At 48.5% G+C, this 20,427-nt stretch overlaps 1 protein-coding gene across 1 annotated transcript in view; it reads right to left on the bottom strand.

Moving 5' to 3' along the window:
- POLR3B (RNA polymerase III subunit B) overlaps nucleotides 1–20,427 on the bottom strand; it is a 1,940,302-nt gene that overhangs the window by 1,680,615 nt on the left and 239,260 nt on the right. Inside the window, exon 6 of the mRNA XM_069628254.1 lies at nucleotides 3,091–3,191. Within this exon, the coding sequence (XP_069484355.1) occupies nucleotides 3,091–3,191 (101 nt within the window). The remainder of the gene's footprint in view (nucleotides 1–3,090; nucleotides 3,192–20,427) is intronic.

Raw genomic sequence — 20,427 nt, 5'->3', positions numbered from 1 at the left:
ACGCATTACTCACTGCTCACTATCTTCTCAGCCAGCATCCATTCTGGGACATTGCAGCGGCCTGCAAGAAAGAGAGAAAGACAGGTCCGCACAAGAAGAGGCCCATAGCGCCGTACATTGCGCTTTCATTTACCATCTCGTGTTTAGCCCCAAGCAGCATTGCACCACTGGAGCTCTTCCTAAACCTAAAGGAAGAAGGAGAGACATCAACTGGGGCAATTGGAAAGAAAAGGACAAACTGCAAAAACCAGCAAACTTACCTGGACGAACTGGAGTCACAGCAGGTCTGGACTCTGAGGGCCTGCACCAGTGAAGCAACTAGGTTACGGCGCGCCCACACCAGCAACGCACCCCTGCACTGAAAGCCAGGACAGAGAGCGCACCATACAAGAAAGCAAGGTGAGGAGAGAACTAAGGGGGAAGTTGGGTCCACAAGGGAGGTGCAATCCAAGCAAGAAGAGGCAGTAAGATTAAACCAGAAATTCCTGTGTTTCAGGCCCGATCCTCGGCCAAACAAGAGTCCAAGGGAGGGGTTTGAGGTCAGAAGTGGTCCAGCCAGGCTGAGTGGCGTCCCCGTGGATATCAGGTGAGCGATACAATACTTCACACCAACTTGTCATCGGTTCATAGGTTTATGAAAAGCTTTTGTATGCTTGTCAAAAGCATTCCTTAGTTCAAAGTTCTTATTTCTTTGCTCATCTTATTCGTAGCATTCATCACAATCCTTTACTTTGATTCACTGTATCTTGCACATTATCTTTCATTCATTAGTGATTCACTTTTGTCACGTTAACAGTCCCCAAGAGCGACCTGGTTCGACTGGTCCCTTCGGCTGACTCACTGGTCCCTGGAGTCTCCTCCAGGCGGCTGTCTTCTCTTACTCTGCTCTGCATAGACGTTCCCGATGGATTGCAAGCCCCGCTCGCAGTTCGCTTCTCTCTCTCTGTGGGTTGCCGGCAGCTCCGCTCACTTCCCACAGACGCTGCCAGTAGCTTACAGCTATCCATTTTTTCCTGGGCTCATGCTGCGGGCACCGACCATTGAGGCTCACACCACTGTGGTCCTTGCACAGCCCCTCCAGGCCTCGCCCCACAATTCCTCTCTGGCTTCCCTGACAGAACCTCTTCTCATCTGCCTCCTTCTCCAAAGGATTTCGCCCTCTTCAGGCCTGCAATACTCAACCTGGGTTCTCTCCTGCTGGTCTCTCTGTTCTCCTTGTCGGCTCCACCTTTTATACACCTGCAACCGTTTGACAGGTTCAGGTGTGAGTACTCCGGCCCAATTGCCTGACCAAAGTTAGTGAAGTACTCTGGACATGCCTGACCCTTACACCAGACTGTAGGCCTCTTCCTCGTCTCAGTACTAGAGTTGTAAAATGGCATGTTAGTATGTACCACTCCTAGTCGCCTCTTCCTTGTTCCCAGTACCAAAGAGATGCGAGTTAATGGAAACGTGCACAACTCCTAGTTGCTGCCTCCTCATCCCAGTACCACTGGAATTCTGGGGCTTCAAGTCCCAATGGGAGAAGTAAGTGTTTTCCACAATTTACAAAGGAGTATACAAGCCTCTCTACTGAGAACGAACATGGGTCAAATGCACTGTTCTATGGTATTTCTTCCACTCAGGAGGGTCTACAACCACGTTTTAGTTCACTGCACCCTTCACAGAGGAGAAATATCCATTTACTATCAGTCTTTGTCCCACGCACAAGGGCAGTCTAGCACCGAAATGCCAGGCAATTCTCCTCTGAACAAGAGTACGCTCAGCAACCCCAGACATGTGTTTCAGCCTTGTCTGGCCCCCTCAGTGAGGTGAAGCTGAGCCTCTCTAAGGCACAGGGAGCAAGGGGGCCATGTCTGGATTACCCTGTATCACTTAGGGTGACCCACAATTTGGGTTGTGCAAATTTCCATAAAGGTTTGGGAAATGGAGGGTTCTTTATGGAAGTGAAAAAATTATATTGGGTCTCACCCAACAGTGCCTTACTCTCTCTAAGTGTCCTCTCCCCATGTAGTCCTCTCTCGCAGACCCTCCCCCCCCACCTGCTCACATCCATGGTCAGGATCTAATAGCGATGGCCTTTCTTTGGCCACCTGAGAAGAGGCCAAGTAGGGGAAAGAAGTGAGGATGTCCTAAGATTCCTCACAGGCCACCACAGCAATTGTAATCAATTGGTTTGGATGGCATCCTGCAGATGTCTCCACATCCTTTGCAGAGTTTCCAGCGGCTCTATTCTCTCCCCTGTGATCATCAGTACGTACAGGGAAACCATAGGAGGCTTGTTCTCCCAACATGACATACACATTAGTCAAAACGCAGGAAACACATGTTTACCTTGAAGTAAATTTGATAATGGACATGTAAAGGGCTGCCTCCCCTTAAACACACGCACAAAGACAGAAGTCATTTTCATACCCCAGAAACTCCAGATAAGCCCAGATGCACGATTGTCTGAAAGAAAGGAAGGTCAGAAGCTTCACAGCACAGCTCTGCACACTACATCACTCGGAGTAACATTGATCGCAATCTATTCTTTATATCCCTCCTTGTCATGAAAGCAGCTCTCCTTACTGTAAACAATTAAACCCTTCCCACTAAAGCAGACTTCAGAGCCCTGGTAGAGGCACAAGTGGTGGTGGTAGCCTATCCGCTGGGATAGTGGTTTCTTTACTAAAAGGCATCTCACAAGGTGCTGCCAGGTAAATCAAATGACTTCGAAAATAAACCACATCACGCCAACCATAACTTGACCTTGATCGGCCTCCAGTCATGGCACATGTTATCTCCCAGGTGGTTCACATCACATTCAAAGCCGCCACTACAAAAGAACAAAAGTAACTAGCAGATAAAGATGCAAGAGATAGGACAAGGAGTAAGAACTTGTCCAGTTACTCTCCCAGGATATGGAATTACATACCTCTATCTATAATCCCAGCCAAGACTCTCAAACATTCCATAAAAGCTGGTACATTACTTGTGATTCTGAATGTACATATCTGTAATTGGCTTAAAAAACGACTAAGTATAAAATATCCATTTGGATCTTAAAATTCTTGGGTTAAAAAAACAATTTAAAAAAAAAATGCTCACCTTCCAATAGGCAGCGCGTTGCGAATAATCCTCTGGCTGCCTCTGGTGTATTCTATGTCCACAGTGATGGGAGCAGAATAGGTCATGTCACGAAGGCGACACTGAAAGAAAGATAAAAAAAAGTAAACCGATTGTAAAATTGTTCTTATATCTTATATGCTGGAAACTGTCTACTGAAATGATATCCACAATGTAATCATTGGTTATTATTAAGCCTATATTTTACATGACCTGACCTCAGTGGCTGCTGTACTCCTAGTCCAAAGCCCCCTTTCCACCATAGTCATATAAAATTATCAAGAAGGATGATGTAAAACTGCTGTGCAGCCATCAGCTGCTTTGCCCTGTTTTGGCCAGTGTTCATTTTCCTCTCTTTCAGGAGTCCATGGCCCAGGTGTCTTTGGGACAGAGGAAGGAAGGAGCAACCCGACAGCGAGTGAGACGTTCATGAATAGCAGGGCCCGGCAGTGGTACATGCTGCAGACCAGCAACCAGGAAGCTCCGAAACACGATCACAAACTTTGGGCGCAATTGCATTTCTCCCGGTCTGCCAGTGCTGACCTCTGGCAGACCCACATATCAAGACCTCATGCATAAGAACTTTGAGAAAAACTGGGCTTGTCCTGGGCCGCCTGTGCACAACTCGGGTAGAACTGTGCGTAAGGAGGGGTTGGGGCTTCAGAGGTATTTTAAAGCCTTGTACCAGTCTGTCACAACACCAGGAAAAGAACAAGTTAGTGACTGGCTTGGGGAACCAGAGGGAGTTAGGACCAATGAGAGGGAGAGGAGGAGCATAAAAGGGAAAACAGGAAGCTGGACAATGTGGGTTGCCCTTGTGAGGTCAAAGGAGGAGGAGGTGGAGCGAGAGACCAAGAGGAGGAAGGACGGTGAAGCAGAGCTTGGAGGAGGATTTTAAAAACCATGCGCAAGGTGAGATATTAGTGAAAAAGTGGTAGTGGAGAGTACGACTCTAAGGGTAGGGGGTGTATGTGAGAGTGAATGAACCAGGTGAATGAAAGCGTGAGAAGGAAGGGTAGAATGAGGGATAGAAAGAGGCAAGAGGGAGGAAGAGAAAGAATGCAGCGTACATGGCGAGGAGTACAAGGGTGTGAAAGTTAAACGCGAAATGAGACATGGGTGATTGAAAGGTGCCACTTCTTAAGGTCTTTGGGGTTTTTGTGAGAGCCTGCTAGGATCCACCTATAAATTCCCAGAGGGAGCAAGACAGATAAAACGACTGCCTTTAGGCCCACACAAGTAGCAAGCCAGATCATAGGGGTTAACATCTCTAGCGATCACTTTTGTATTTAGGGACACCTGGGCCAGGGAGGGAACAGCCCTCGGAAGACGAGCGATAGAGGGATGCCTCTGAGACCCGATTCAAACATTCTCATAAAAATCCTCAAAGCATCTGGAGAGTTCATGTGTTTTTGAGGCAATCTGTGACACAGCATACAGTCATGGAAAAACAGAAGTCAAAACAAACATCCAAATCAGTTTAATTTAGTTTTCCTTTAATCTGATCGTTTTAAGGTAAACCTTAAACGTTATGTGCTGATAAAACTGAAGTAATTGAGAACCTGGTTCAGGAATCACAATGCGGGTTCCATGGTGTAAATCGTTCTTTTTTAAAATGTATATTTGGTTTGCAAACAAACCTTTACCAAATTTAAAATTTTCAAGCATAAAAGACATAAAAACTTAACTTCAAGATTATACAAATCAGTTATTACATACATATTAAGAAGGAGAGAACAGAACTTATTACAAGTTAGAATAGTCAGCATGGTTTAAGACGATATATTGCTCCTCATTCCTAAATCAGTTGTCATTCAAGATCAGTTTACTTATGTCTGAAACAAAGAATACTGCACACTTTTGTCAAGGACCGTACCACAGCTATCTTTAAAGATATCGCAGTGCCATGCATTATTTCCCACCACAACATGTCAGAAAGAACCCTCTCAGTGTTAACAAATTTTGAGAAATATTTAATCTGTTCTGTCATTAGAGACTTACAATCTAAACAGAAGATGTCGTAGTGTTTCCATTTCCTTTTGATGATGACAAAACCTACACAGAAAATGCATACTGTGCGGCTCTGTATGATTTTTTTACATACATTATTTCAAGGATTTCTCCCGTAATGCATACATTAAAGCAGAATCTCATGATGCCGTTGCGAATAATTTTACTGGGATAGATTGTTAAGTATGATTCCGTATGGCTAACGGCTTTCTGATGTGTGACCAGCTGTTAATAAAGCTTAGTGTTAGCCACCTTGTACACAGTAGTGGACCAATCAGCACATTCTAATAGCCTTTTCACATGGAGAGGATTGTTTATGAGAGTCTCAATTCCGAGACCCAAATTGTTCAAAGTTTCTTTACTCAGGATCTCAAGTTTTAAAAGTTGGTCAATTCCAGAATTTGCATTCTTGAGACCACATCCCATAATTCTGTATAGATTATCCCCCTGAGTCATGGACTAATCATCTATAAAGAGATAGCTTGCGCCACAGGACCCAGTAGTTCCAAGTGAGCAATCCCAGCTCATAACGGTTTGCATCAATAGGAACGGATTTAGCTAGCCAATAATTGATTTCAGCATTTTAGATTCTATTTTCGAAATTTCAGAGGATCATCAGGGAACATGTCTTCGACAAAGTAGCGCAGTAGCGGGTTAATTGAACATTTCCCACATTTATAATCAATTTTTTTCAAATGGGCTATTAATGGCATGCATTTTTGCTGGAGGTATTCCCAGTACATATACTGTTTATTCTGGTTGAAGATCGGAAAGCCCAAATATGTCATTGCTGGCTTGACCTGTAACTTTTCATTATTCAAGATCCATGCTTTCTCCTTTCCTTTTGTTGTATTTGAAAAAGTCATAATAACAGTTTTGCTTGCATTGATGCTTAGTTGATTCGCAACCGTGTATGTATAAAAGGCAGTTCTCATACGCTGTGAACCCTTTATGGATTGATCTATTAAAAGAAAGTCGTCCCCATATGCAATCCATGCTACTGTGGAGCCTTCAATTTTTGGAGGAATAAAGGCACTCTCATCAAGGCAGTTCTGTGCATCCGAGACATACAGATTAAAAAGTGTTGGGGCAAATATGTACCCTTGTCTTAACCGTTTCAAATTTTAATGGGGGGAAGACTAAAGGCATCCATGTTTAGCCTAATATATAGATCTGAGAGTGCTGGTGGAGGTGGACAAGTATAGATAGAAGATTCTCAGGCATCCCAAAGAATTTCAGTTTGCCTTCGAGTATGTCCCTGTCCACAAGGTCGAAAGCCATACTCAAGTCCATAGCGGCTAAATATATGGGTGTGGAGTGTGCCTACCAAGCCCTATTTTGTAGCATTGTCAAAAGAAGACCCCCTACTTCTGTCCCGGTGTATTTCCTGAATCCATATTGTTGTGGTCGCAATATGGAATTTTGTTCCATCCATTCATTTATTTTCGTTAATACCAGTTCTGCGAATATCTTAGTGTCCGCGTCTAGTATAGCAATTGAGCAATAATTTTTGGAGGACTTCCGATCTCCTTTTTTTTATAAATGGCTATGATATAAGATAGGTGCCAGGATGTAGGGATAGTTTTTGTTCTGATAATGTCTGAACAAAAAGTAAAGAATTTTTGCCCACACTCCGGGTTTCCTTTAAATGTAGCATTGGAAAGGCAATTAGGTCCTGTCGCTCTCGATGTGCTAGCCTGTCTTATTTGTGTCTCTATTTCAGTTACACTAAATCATTCTGGACTGGATAAAAAACAATCCTCAACAATCCTCAACACATTTCTAGGCGATCACACTTCCAAATTCACAACAGCCCTGGGGCTGGAGCTCCTTATTAACAGAAAAGGTTCCTACTGTACATCTGCAGGAAGCCAGACAGGCTCTGTTAAGTCCCCATTTGTTAGAACAGCAAAGAGTTAAATAAAACTTCTGAGTCATAGAGTGTCTGTAACTGTGTGCTGCTTATCAATCAATCAATAAATCAATTTAGTGTTTTACAATGAATGTGTTTACTTAGGGAGCTTATAGACAGTGTCAAGCAGAATGCAATATTAAACTGTCCACAGGCAATGGTGGGGAACATAAAAGTAGGAGGTACAGATATTTGATTCTTGGGACCTCTGTGGCCTGCTCTTCCACTATCCAATATCCTTTGTTTCTGCTATGCAGGACTATCACGCAAGAAGATAGTGTGTGCATGCATGGTATGCCTGGCATATGCAGGGTATAGCTGAGGGGGTGCAGAGGATTGTTGAAGCAACCCAGAGTATGGTTAAAAATGGCCAGTCTGACTGGGAATGGAGGGGTGGAGTAAACTGTTTACGTTTATTGCATGTGCAAGTGTTAATGTGTGTGCAATTGTGTGTGTGAATATACTCAAAACTAACCAGGAAATGACTACCTTCTCTGGTCACTTGGTACAGGATAGCCAAAGCGGTTTCCCGGAGGGCAGTGTCAGTAGTACCTTTTGCACATAGTTAAAAAAGAAAACTATGATGAGGCCACCAGGGGGGGCATGGAATATGGCAGCCTAGCTGTGTGCTTGCAGCCTGCAAGGTCGGAAAAGTGACCAGAGCCCCCACCAAGAACCCCCATGGGAGTATACATTGCGAGCTACTTGTCTGAAATCCCAGAGCTTAAGAAACAATCACAATCGGTGCCGTAGGAGAGGAGTTTGAGAAGGCCGTGTGGACAGCGACTAGCGAAAGCAACTTTCTCTGCCCACGGCATTCAGCGCACACAAGAGAGTCTGGGAGGGGAAAGACATGCATGGCCCTGCATTTCCCCAGGAGAGCTCCACGCCGTGGGCCCATAGAGCTGCAGGTGGGTGGCACCCTGCTCCTCTGTTCGCCCGTGAGTGGCGACGGAATGCCCCACCCCCCATAAGGCTGGGACAGAGTGATTTTCCCCCGGCTGCCCCGTATATCCAGAGGGACAAGAGGGAACAGCAGCAACTGGAGGCTGCATGGGAAGGAGCCCTGTGGGAGCTACACATGACCCCACCCCGAAGGGGGGGCAGCAGGTTGCGCAGGCCTGAGGCGCTGGGTGCAAGTGACCTGAAGTGCACCAGCACACAAGGAGGTGTGGGCCGCCGACACCGGGGCGTACTTCGCCGTCACCGAGGCGTGCGACCGCCTCCTGGAGATGGTGGCCAGTGGAGAGCCCCACAACGAGATTGAAGGTGCACAGGAGGGTTTACAGGAGCACCCATAGGTCAGAACTCACCCTCTAGTAACTGTAAGACAAGATAGCTGCACCTTAAGGATGCAGGATTCACTTACTCCAACACACTTCAATAAGAACAACTCAATAGTTTGACAAAGGGAAGTCCTTTTAATGACAAGTACAAAAAACAGGGAAACAAATGGTAATCATCAATGGTGCGAATGCCTGTCTCGCTTCAACTCCCAACTTCTTCATGCTGACAGTAACTTTTATAGCAAATTTGCATCATTGACGTGTAAAACTCATAAGTTTAACATGCAATTCTATTGGTTGGAAAAGGTAATTTAAGTATAGGTGCTATATCTATATATGGTAACAGTGTGTGCAGATTGGATAACTCTTATTGGGCGGGCATCTACGCCCATCCCACTACATCACTCGTGATAGACGTCACTACGAATACGTCATCTTATTGACTCTACAAACTATAGGGTCCTAGATTATTTGGTCCATTGTGATTTGGTGGGTTACACCCCTAGGCATAAATCTTCCACTTTAATTAGCAGCATGTAGAATTGACACCCAGATGCGGAGTGACCCAAGATTCACCCTGCCTCCCTTCCACCAATCACTGTTTTAGGGCTGTGTCAATTAGTTGGCTGAGGATGGCCTCGAAGCTGTAGCTTCTTATCAGGAAAAGTTATCGCATCCTCGGGTTATGGGTGACATCAGACGTTGGTACCTCTTTGTCCTTGGCCAGTCACATGTCTGTTCACCGTGAATCTGCTTCATTTTCCTTGTTTTTGTATATTTGATTCTTTGTTCAGCCTAGCCACCTGCCTGGGTCCTCCTGATCTCGACCTTCACTGGCTGGCAGTCATACTCTGAAGTTTCGGTTCTTCAAAGTTGCTGCTCTCCTTCTTTCCTGGAGTTGAACTCGAATTCCCAAGCATGAGCTACTTCTTAATGAGTTTCGTTCTGGTTTTAGCTGGAATATGAATCTCGGCCTTGCTGGCGCCTTGCAGCCTGGGCTTAGTTCTGCTTCACAAAATGGAGTCGCACTTGTATAGCGTGATTCATTGAAGTAGATATATAATTGGCGCATGTCGCCCTAAGCTTCAACTAAGCATTGCAAGCAGTACCCTTTACTGAGCTTCTTGCGCTCCGAGCCTAGTTACATGCATTCAGTCCGTTGCACAATTCGATCCTGGATACGTTCTTTGTGCTGCAACGTGGTTTATACGTCTGTCACATCATTATTCTTTACAGTTCGTCCTTGCATACCTTCTTTTGCTCGTCATTTTATGGTTATCTGTACGTCACGTCTGGGCTCTTATGTCGTCACCAATTGCCTTCCATTAAGGCTCTGTGGGTCTCTTCGGGGACAGTCTGGAAGTAATCTTCGTTTCGTGTCAGCTGCTGGTATGGTTGTCTCAGTGGATACCTTGTAGCCCACGGTTGTCTGGTTATTGCCGCTTCAATACGTATACATGTCCTTCTGATGGGTACTGGACAGGGCCCCACCGTGGCTCTCTGTTGGTTCATTTGCTCCTTATAAGTCACATATCTTCGCGAGTATGCTTCTGACATCTGGACATGGGTGGCTGGAGTGCAGGCCATATTTGGGACCTCCTCTACACAGGTACGCAGAGGGACGTGCTGGCGTGACCCAGAGGTTCGGGTTGATAAAAGCAGAAAGTGGGCCCCAGGGAGTTCGATGGAGTGGGCCCAGGCCATCCAATGCAGAAGGGTGGGCATCCCCAGGGCACTTGGGGCAGCCCCCACCATCACCCGCAGGACATGGGATGCACACTCAAGAAGGAGTGGGCCCTGTGACTGGGGTGTGTGCCCACATTCAGAGGAGAGTGGCCCAACGAGAATGGCCATAACCCAGCAGTGGATAGAAAAACTTACTATAAATAAGTATGGATCGCACAGAATTCACAAAGGGTGCCCGCTGGGAACCTTCACGCACGAGACTGATCTTAAGATGCGCCAGGGACTTATCCTCAACCTAGATACCCCATACAAGTGCATTCCGCGGGTGGTGGCGTCACATGGACTGGACGTCGAGGCTCGCAGGTTATAAGTACACCCCGAGGGTTCACTCAAGGATAGAGGGTAATAAGGATGTGGCCTCAATAATGGTTGAGATCAGAAGCATGAGAGCAGACATAGGCGGAAAGGTAGACAAGATCAAGCAGAGGATTGATGAGATAGAGGAGAGACTTCATTAGGTGGAGCACAATCAGTCCTCACTGGACATATTTGAAACCCATATGGATGTGAGGATCGCCGGAATTGAATGCAGAGAAGCAGAGATCTCCCTAAAAATTGATGATTTTGAGAACAGAGAGAGGAGAAACAATCTCAGGATATTTGGCATACCAGACAATGAAGGGGAGCCAAACAGACCTGAAGAGGAATCTGTACAAAATCACAAAACTCATTTTCGGAAATGACTCCATAGACGAATCCGAAATCAAGAGGACACATTGGAGCGGTTGACACCCATGGGGGCCCCAGATCCGTCCTTGTTCGCTTCCATAATGATCCGATACAGTCAAAATTCTCAAGAGAGAGCAAAGAAGGTGGGGCCCATTACCCATTGTCAAGCCAGAAGAACAAGTTACTTTCTTACCTGGTAACGTTCTTTCGATGGATGTTCCGACAACGTATTCCACATCTATGACAGGTAATCACCACAGCTGTGCTGCTTCTGAAAACTTTCGGCGTCTGCGTCATGCGTCGATGACGTTGATACGCTGTCCTCGAGGGCCTCCGTCGAGCCGATGTCACCGGATGTTTTAAGTAGGACGTACGACGCCCGTAGCCTCAGTTGTAGTATTTTCCCAATCTTCTGCCAGTATGACTACAGAAAGCCTTGCGGAAACGTAAGCTCAATCGCATACGAAATTCTGTAGAGGGGCAGGCTTGGAGGGTTAGATGTGGAATACGTCGTCGGAACATCCCATTGAAAGAACGTTACCAGGTAAGAAAGTAACTTGTTCTTCGAGGGGATTGGTTCCTCCGACGTATTCCACATCTATGACACACTCCCAAAGCAGTACCAACGTATGGAGGTGGGAAAAGAATTTAGAATATTAGAATTCCCAATTAAATTGCAGAATAGAGGACCGCCTTGCCAAAAGCTAAATCTTGTCCATAGATAGAATCCAGGGAGTAATGGTTTACAAAAGTATGGACAGAGGCCCATGTGGCAGCTTCACAAATGTTGCGAATGGGAACACCCCTCTGCAGAGCAGTAGAGGCAGCCACACCTCTTGTAACATTCAGAAATTGTCAAGATAGTCCATCTAGACAAAGTCCGCTTAGTAACAGCTTGTCCCAAATGCCTTCCAGCGTATACTACAAGGAGCTGATCGTCCACTCTGACCTGGGAAATGCGTGAGATGTAGAAATTTAAAGCTCTCCTAGGATCCAACCTATGAAGCCTCTGGTCTTCCTTACAAGGATGCGGAGGAGGATAGAACGCAGGAAGAATGACCTTCTGGCTTAACTGAAATTACGACACCACTTTCGGAAGAAAAGAGGGACGAACCCCAAGGCCAACCCTGTCCTTATGGAACACAGTGAAAGGTGGCTTAGTGGATAGTGCCTGCAACTCACTCCCTGGCAGAAGTAACCGCAACTAAAAATACAGTTTTAAAGGTCAACAGTCTCAAAGGACAAGAATGTAAAGGCTCAAACGGAGCTCCCATGAGGAATTTTAGAACCAGGTTCAAATCCCAACCGGGAGCCTGGAAAGGTGACGGTGGGAACACATTAGTAAGCACTTTCAGAAACTGAGAAATGAAAGGAATCTTAAAATAAGAACACTCCTCAGACGAGCGCTTAAATATGGACAGCGCCGCCAGGTAACCTTTAATGGTACCCACTTGCAGGCCCTTGTGGGCGAATGAAAGCAAAAAAGACAGAACCACAGGAATGGCACATGAAAAAGGATCCACATTCTTAACCCTGCACCAGTCGCAGAACTTTCTCCAATGGCAACGGTACAGGGACTTTGTTGCAGGCCTTCTGGCAGAAAGCAACACCTCCATCACGTCTTCAGGGAGGTCCCAATCCTTATACCTCAACCTTTCAGAAGCCAGAGACTTGACCTCTGGATGGAGAACCTGACCCCCCCATCCCGTGAGAGCAGATCATCTCGGTAGGGAAGACGGCGTGGAGGGCAGATGAACATGTCGAGAAGGTCCGGGTACCAGGTTCTCCTGGCCCATGCTGGAGCAATGAGGATCATTGGGGAACCGAACCTCCGTAACCTCCGCAGCACTTGCGGAATGACGGGGACTGGAGGAAACGCGTACAGCAGTGGGAAGGACCACTACACTACGAACGCGTCCCCCAAGGTTCCTCTTGGAGGAAATTCCCGCGAGCTGAATCTTTCGCACATCCGGTTGAAACTGGTGGCGAACAGATCCACTTGTGGGGTTCCCTAAAGGGCGAAGATCTCCAGGAGAATCTCCTGAGCCAGCTCCCACTCGTGAGAGACCATGCTCTGCCTGCTCAGAGCGTCCGCCGCCTCGTTTTCGTCTCCGGCCAGATGAACTGCAGAGATCGAAATTTCCTGCTGGATGGCCCAGAACCAGAGCTGCATTGCCTCTCTGCACAGAGGGAGAGACCCTGCCCCCCCTTTTGTTGAGGTAGTGCATGGCCACTGTATTGTCTGTCAGAAACAGGACATTCTTCCCCCGCACAGATGGCAGAAAGGCCTTCAGGGCTAGCCTGACGGCCCTCAGCTCCAACAGATTGATATGGAGTCTGGACTCTGGCAGAGACCAACGACCGTTGACTGTCAACTCGTTGGCATGAGCTCCCCATCCCGTGAGGGATGCGTCCGTTAGGATAGTCACCTCCGGTCAGGGTTGCCAAAATGGAGCCCCCCCATCAGATTGCCTTCGACGGCCGACCACAGAAGATCCTGGGTGACCGAGGGCAGCACCTGAATGGGATCCGACATCCTGCCCGAGGACTGTGACCACTGCATCTTGAGAGCCCACTGCAGAGATCTCATCCGCAGCCTGGCCTCTGGCACCAGGAGAATGCAGGATGCCATGAGGCCGAGCAACCTCAAGAACTCGAACCGCAGGAGACTCTGGGCATGTTGAAACTTGTTCACCATCTGCAGAATGTGAGAAGCCCTCACCTGGGGAGGGAAACACAGCCCCAGGGATGTGTCGAGCACTGCTCCGATGTACTGGAGCCGCTGGATAGGTGTCAAGTGGGACTTCTTTAAATGGAGGGAGAGGCCCAGCCTGTGAAGAGAGTGGCAGTTGACTGACAGATGATCCAGGACTTGCTCGGGAGAGCGCGCCCTGATCAACCAATCATCCAGGTAGGGGTAGACATGAATCCCCCCCCTTTCCTGAGATACGCTGCCACCACCACCATGAGCCTGGTGAAGACCCTCGGAGAGGAGGTCAATCCGAATGGCAGGACCCGAAACTCAGTGCGAGTCGCCAACCGCAAACCTCACGTACTTCTTGTGCTTGGGATGAATCGGCACATGAAAGTAAGCGTCCTTGAGGTCGAGAGACACCAACCAGTCCTGAAGTTGAACGGCCTGGAGGACTTGAGAGAGAGAGAGTAACCATCTTGAAGTTGTCCTTCCTGAGGAGCTTGTTCAAAACACGCAAGTCCATGATGGGTCTCAATCCCCTGTCTTTTTTCTGGATCAAAAAATATGGGGAATACCATCCCTTGTTCCTCTCCGCTACAGGCACCAGTTCTATGGCGCCTTTCTCCAGCAGGGATTTGGTTTCCTGCGCAAGGAGCGGATCCGGACTCTTCAAAGAGATTCCCAGGTAGATTGTTGTGAGGCCTCTGCCGGAACGGAAGACAGTAGCCGTGTGCTATGATCTCCAGAGCCCACACATCTGAAGTAATGGCACGCCATTCTACCAGATGCTGCGCTAGCCTTCCCCCAACCGGTGAACCATGGGACATGGCCTCATGACTGAGCTGAAGCGGCTGCGGCAGTGCCCGAGGGCAAAGAGGCAACTGCTTGAGCAGCCTTGGCACCTTGAGTACCTTGTTTTCCCACCTCTGGTACTCCTACGTTGGCCCCTTTGACTTGCAGCTCCCCTCGATCTACCAAAGGTAGAGTAGTATCGAAAGGAACCTCCCCTCCATTGCTGTCCCCTAGGACGAAAAGGCGGAGGTTGGCGGACTGCAGCGCTCAACGCCATGCTGCCAAAAAGATGTTCACCATCAAAGCGCATGTTGAGAAGCCTGGTTTATACATCAGGAGCAAACCCCGACTTCCGCAACCATGCAAATCTGCGCATCACGGTGCTCACCACCATGGACCGGCTGACACAGTCTGCCACGTTCAGACCCGATTGAACGGATTCACACATGGCATCCTTGCCATTCTGAACAAGGGCAAGAAAGCCATCCCGTTCCTCCCCTTCGGGAATATGTTCAGCCACCAACGAAACAATTCCACAGAGTGTGAGTGAAACGTGCTAAGGCACACACGGAGTTGGCTGCTTTCAAAGCCATACCCCTGAAGAAAAGACTTTCTTCGCCCAACCGTCAAAACGTTTGTCGTCCCTATCAGGAGGGATGGTAGAGTACAACGCCTGCTTTGCTGGGGCCGTAGCCGCCTGCACCATCAAACTCTCCGGAGTAAGGTGCATGGACAAGTAGCCGGGGTCGCCACTGGCTGGACGGTACTTTTTCAGCAACGACTTACCCACTGCCGGGAGACTCTCCGGAGCAGTCCAAGTCACTGCCACCCTTCTTTGCAAAGCCATATGCAATGGCAGTACCGGGTCAGTTGGTAGACCTTGGTACAAGATATCTGTCAGATCATCCAGCAGAAAATCGACAGGTGGCGCAGACCACCCCAAGTACTCAGTCACCCTCGACATGAGCCGCCGGTATGAAGACTCGGCGTGCGTGCCAGGCTCAGGCCTACCAAACTCAACCTCCGGAGAGGTGTCCAGACCACTGGCGCCGTGCAAAGACTAACGCAGGTCTTCCATCTGGCTATGACCAGATATGAGGTCGTCAGGAACCAAACCTTCATCAGACCCTTCATCCACCTCAGAAATATAATCCAGAGGCTGGAACAAATCCCTAGATGAGGGCACAGAAAAGGCACAAATACATTCTTCGATTTGGCCAGGGCCTTCCTCAGGGTTTCCACTGGTCTCCGGGGTACCTCCGATAAAGCCTCCTCAAAAGGCATGGAGGGCGTCAACGGAATTAGTGTCAACGTCGAGTGTGGCGCCGATGGTTTCGACACAAGCCTCGAGGGCGGTGCCCCAAGCGTGTCCTTCGACGGCCTCGGCGCTGATGCCGTCGATGGCCTCCTCAGAGGCGGAGCCTCGAGAGAGTCCCTCGACTGACATGGCGCGGATGGCGTAGACGCCTTCTTCGAAGACCTCACAGGCTCTGACGGTCTCGAGGGCGTCGAGGACCAGGACCTGGAGCGGGCATGGCTAGAACAATCCACCTTGCCCGATCGGGACCTCGAAGGCTCCTGATGATTGCACTGACCACCCGAGCCCAAAGGCGTGCGAGCGGTGGCCCTAGCACGTTCCCTACCGGCTTCTTTCAAAGGCGCGGACGGAACGGATCCCTGAGATTCAAAAATTGCCATCATCTCCTTACGAAATGTATCCCATTCCGCAGGAGAAGAATGCTTGTTGGGACAAGCAATCCGCCGACGGGCGGAATCTTCGGACGAGGACGGGGAAGGCGACCGGTGACGGCGCTTCCCGAGTGCCTCGAAGAGGCGGAGGAATGGCAGGAACCACTCCGGGACCGAGACCCCCTGGACTTACGCCGACGACGCAGAGAATCGCCTCTTGAATCGTCGGTCGAAAGCCCAGTGGATTTCGACTTTCGGTGTTTGGAAACCCTACCTACAGATAGCTTCTTCTTCCGCTCCCGCAAGGCCTTCGACGTTAACGACTGGCAATTGTCACAGTCATCCGTAGCATGGTCCTCACCGAGGCACAAGAGGCAGGCGTTGTGCGGGTCTGTAAGTGACATCTTGGAACCGCAGTCCCGACACTTCTTGAATCCCGACCGCGGGGTAGAAGACGACGAACACATGATATCTTCACAAAAACCAAGTTCGAAGAACCGATAGTAATTATCAGAAGAACTGAGGCGCGCCGAGATCTCCAAAGCGAAAACGTTCACGGAAAAAAACAGAACTGAGGCTACGGGCGTCGTGCATCCTACTTATAACATCCGATGACGTCAGCTCGACGGAGGCCCTCGAGGACCGCGTATCGACATCATCGACGCAGAAAACTTCCCGAAGCAGCACAGCTGTGGTGATTACCGGTCATAGATGTGGAATACGTCAGAGGAACCAATCCCCCCGAATAACCATTTTTCAGGACCTATCATCCCTGCCCCTCACCAAGAGACGGCTCTGCCAGCCCCTCACCAAGTGGTTAAACAACAAAGGCATTCAGGGATTCCCATTCTCAATTTCCTTTGAAATCAACGGATACAAACATGAATTGGTCACGGAGGAGGAGATCAACAGAGCAAAGAACAAACTTCTGGGAGACGCAGAGGGCTACGGCTCGCAGGAGGCGAGCAATGAGGGAAGACAATGGCAGCCCAAGGGCCCATGAAGAAAAGGTATTCCCGGTGCCAGAAAGTACAGGAAGCGGATTGCATCCCCGACGGCGGGAACCTGAAATGCACTAGAAGCGGGCTCACAGACATGAAAATCTGCCCCATGGTCTGGAGAGAGGGAGATGGGTGTGTTGAAGGGATTGACTTCAGCAGACATACGTAAGAACGGAGTGCCAAGGGTGGGGGGCGCGAGGGGTGTGTGTGCATTGAGAAATTGCACGATGTTGTTGCCAAGAGGAGAAATTGGGGGGACTCAAAGGTTCATGGGTGTGAGTGGAAACGACCTGTGTAACGGGTCAGGTTAGTGGTGCGGCCACCTCCTAAAATGGATCCTGGGGATGGGTGAGCGCCGAGGAGGGGTGATTGAGGGGAGGAGGGAAATGGGGGGACGCTGGCTCTTAGTTATGTTGAGTGTTGGTTTGGTTCACTGTTAGGAAAGATTCCCATTTATGTGTAATTTTCCCTCCAGTCGTGTACCCCCCAACTTTTTGCTGATGTTAAACACCATAGTCTGACTTTACCAAAGGAGCCCAGCCTTTGCTGCACTCCTTTGGGCTTTTCACTCACTTTGTATGGGGAAACTGAGATGCCCTTAAGACAGTCAGTACTGGGAGACTTTATTTTCATTAGTACTTTCCAATGTTGCAACTTTTCTGCAACATGTAACAAGTGTACAATGTACCTTCCAGTACAGTGCACCTGGGTCTATTAGTCATTTCCAAAGACCCTAGATACTCTCAAAGGATTTTTTAGGAGAAGTGCAGATGGGCCTTGGACAGGGCTGGTGGCAGCTTATCATTTTGCATATTTTTAACCCTTTCCTGCCAGGTAAATCGAGATTACCGTGTTTGGGACGAATAGGTGGCCTGGCTCCAAAATGGCCATTCCACAAGGTTCTTTGTCCTGTCCTTTGGCCATCTTGCCCCTTCACCTTCCCCATGTCGAGCCGACCCGGGTCAGTCCTTATTTGGGCATGCATTTTCACACAAAGCACCAAGCTTTCACAGGCTTCTGCATGCCCTGTGTGTGTGCCTCCAGGATGTGGGCTGGAACGTCCGGTTCCAATACACATCCTGGGTGCCAGATTGTTTGGAGTGCTGTGAATGCCTGGGATCACAGTGGTCCGTGATTCGTCAACGTATGGTACACCTGTATTTGAGCAGATCTCCTAGTGGGTCCTCATCGTTTTGGCGCAAAGGAGATTCTGGATAAGAGAAGGCCCCAAACACCCATACCATGTCTATCTCTGGAGTTCTCACTGAATGAAGGATAGGATCCAAGTATCCTGAAACCAAGAAGCCAAGTCGAGGAACCGCTGGTGACCCGCTGGAAGTTTTGGCACCCTGAGCCCGATGTCATCCCGTGGGACCCCTCTGCATCTGGTCGTCCTAGAAGGTCTGCGAAGACGCTTCGACCCTTTGGAATAGTGGGGCCAACTATTCTCGGCACCTTCATCAAACCCTGTAAGTAAGCTCTCTTGGAAGTGTCCCTGAGCCAACCAGTGGGCTGACCAGCTTGCGCAGACTCTTTGCCCTGATACAGCCACTGTTTCGAGGAGGCCCACGCAACTTGGAACGCCACTAGCTCTTTTTTCACGGCACTCACACCGAATTTTGTACACTTGGCGTTCCCAGGTCTGGAGTAAAGTGAGTGCGTCCAAACCGGAGTATATGCGGTTACTGTGTCGCCCAGCCGTGGTGACGAACTTTGCAGGTGCACTGCATTTGTGCCCCGCTTGTCCCTGAAGCCTGCTGCAGTGAAACTGGCCTGATCCATCCACCAGAAGCGGAGAAATCGCCACTGTCCCATTTGGGAATCATCGCTGTATCTTCGTCGCTGAAAGCTGCAGAGCCGCCAAATTGCTGCACTTGAACCTGCAACCGAAGTGGACTCGACTGCTGAAGTTTGGTCTGGACTGCGCCAAGAGAGTAATCGCAACCATAACCGGTGGCCGGTGGTCCCTAGCGCCTCCATCCATTTTTACGCCCAAGTGGCCCCTGAGGGCCCCTCTCCTTTCGACTGCTGGTGCAAACTAGCAAACTATTCCCAACTCTTAGAATCGACTCTGCCCTCAAGCAGAGGCCCTCCTCGAATAGTGGGAAGCTATTCTTCATCACCTCATGCACCTCCCTGAGCTGCTAAAGACCCTTGAAGAGACCCCGTTTTGCCCATTTGAACTACTGCGTATGCCAGCAGTGCAAATACCTTTGACCAATAGGCTCCACTCTTCTTAGGGATTGGACTGCCTCTTAGTTAAGAGTGTGTTGGATGCAGAAGGGACTAAAGACTATTTGCACCGCCCGTTTCCTTACCCTTCTAGGTTGTGGACCCATTTCGTGCATTAACCCTTTATAGACCCCATTGGTCTTGAATATATATATTTAGGATATATATATGTATGTATTTAGGATATATATATATATATATATATATATATATATATATATGACAATGCATTACTTACCGTAAAAGCATTTCTGATGGTTGTATCTGCTTAGATTCACATGCTGTGCATAGGTCCGACATCCAGTGGTCACTGCGGAGTATTGCATTTTGTTTTTCGTAGTCGAAAAGGGACGTCGACAAGGCGTGTCTGAAATACTATCCCTATAGTGACGTGCGTTGTACCCACAATCCCTCACGCGTCGAGGTCCCTCTGTTTGTATTTTTCTGCCCTGAGGGAGCCTTCTAGACGTGAGTGAGTACAGAAAAGAGATATAAAAGGAAGTCTATGTTCCTTCCATCCGAGCGGGGAGGAAGGGTGGGCGCATGTGAATCTAAGCAGATACAACCATCAGAAATGCTTTTACGGTAAGTAATGCATTGTCTTCTGATGTTTGTTAATCTGCTTAGAATCACATGCTGTGCATAGACTAGCGAGCAGTACCCGGAGTTGGCGGTGGGTTATGAGAAGGAACAGTAGAGAAAAGATGTCTTAATACTGCCTGTCCCACCTGGGAGTCAGATCTCGAGTGTGCATCTAGACAGTAGTGTTTTGTTAAGGTATGCACAGAACTCCAGGTAGCCGCTTTGCAGATGGACTCAAGGGGAACATTTGCAATGAATGCTATGGACGCCCCCGTGCCTCGAGTAGAGTGTGCTCTTGGCTTAAAGGGCAGTTCTCTCTTAGCAAGAGTATAGCAGAGAGTGATGCATTGAACAATCCATCTAAAAATAGTGGACTTTGAAACTGCATCCCCTTCTCTTCCTGGTGCCACCGAGACGAAGAACTGATTAGTCTTCCTCAGTGGTCTGGTTCTTTCCATGTAGAACATGACCGCTCTGCGCACATCTAGTGTGTGCAGAATTTTTTCTCCCAAGTTGGAAGGATTTTGAAAGAACGTTGGCAGTTCTATAGACTGGTTTACGTGGAATTTCGAGATGAATTTCGGAGCAAACCTTGGGTGCGTGCGTAGAACCACCTTATCTCTGTGAACTGTAACAAAGGGGTCTAGAACAGAAAGAGCCTGTAGTTCACTTACTCTCCTGATGGAGGTGACAGCTATTAGAAAA

The sequence above is a fragment of the Ambystoma mexicanum genome, chromosome 12, assembly GCF_040938575.1.
Source record: "Ambystoma mexicanum isolate Mex_15411 chromosome 12, UKY_AmexF1_1, whole genome shotgun sequence".
Taxonomy (NCBI): Eukaryota; Metazoa; Chordata; class Amphibia; order Caudata; family Ambystomatidae; genus Ambystoma; species Ambystoma mexicanum.
This window is presented reverse-complemented; position numbering and strand designations above follow the sequence as displayed.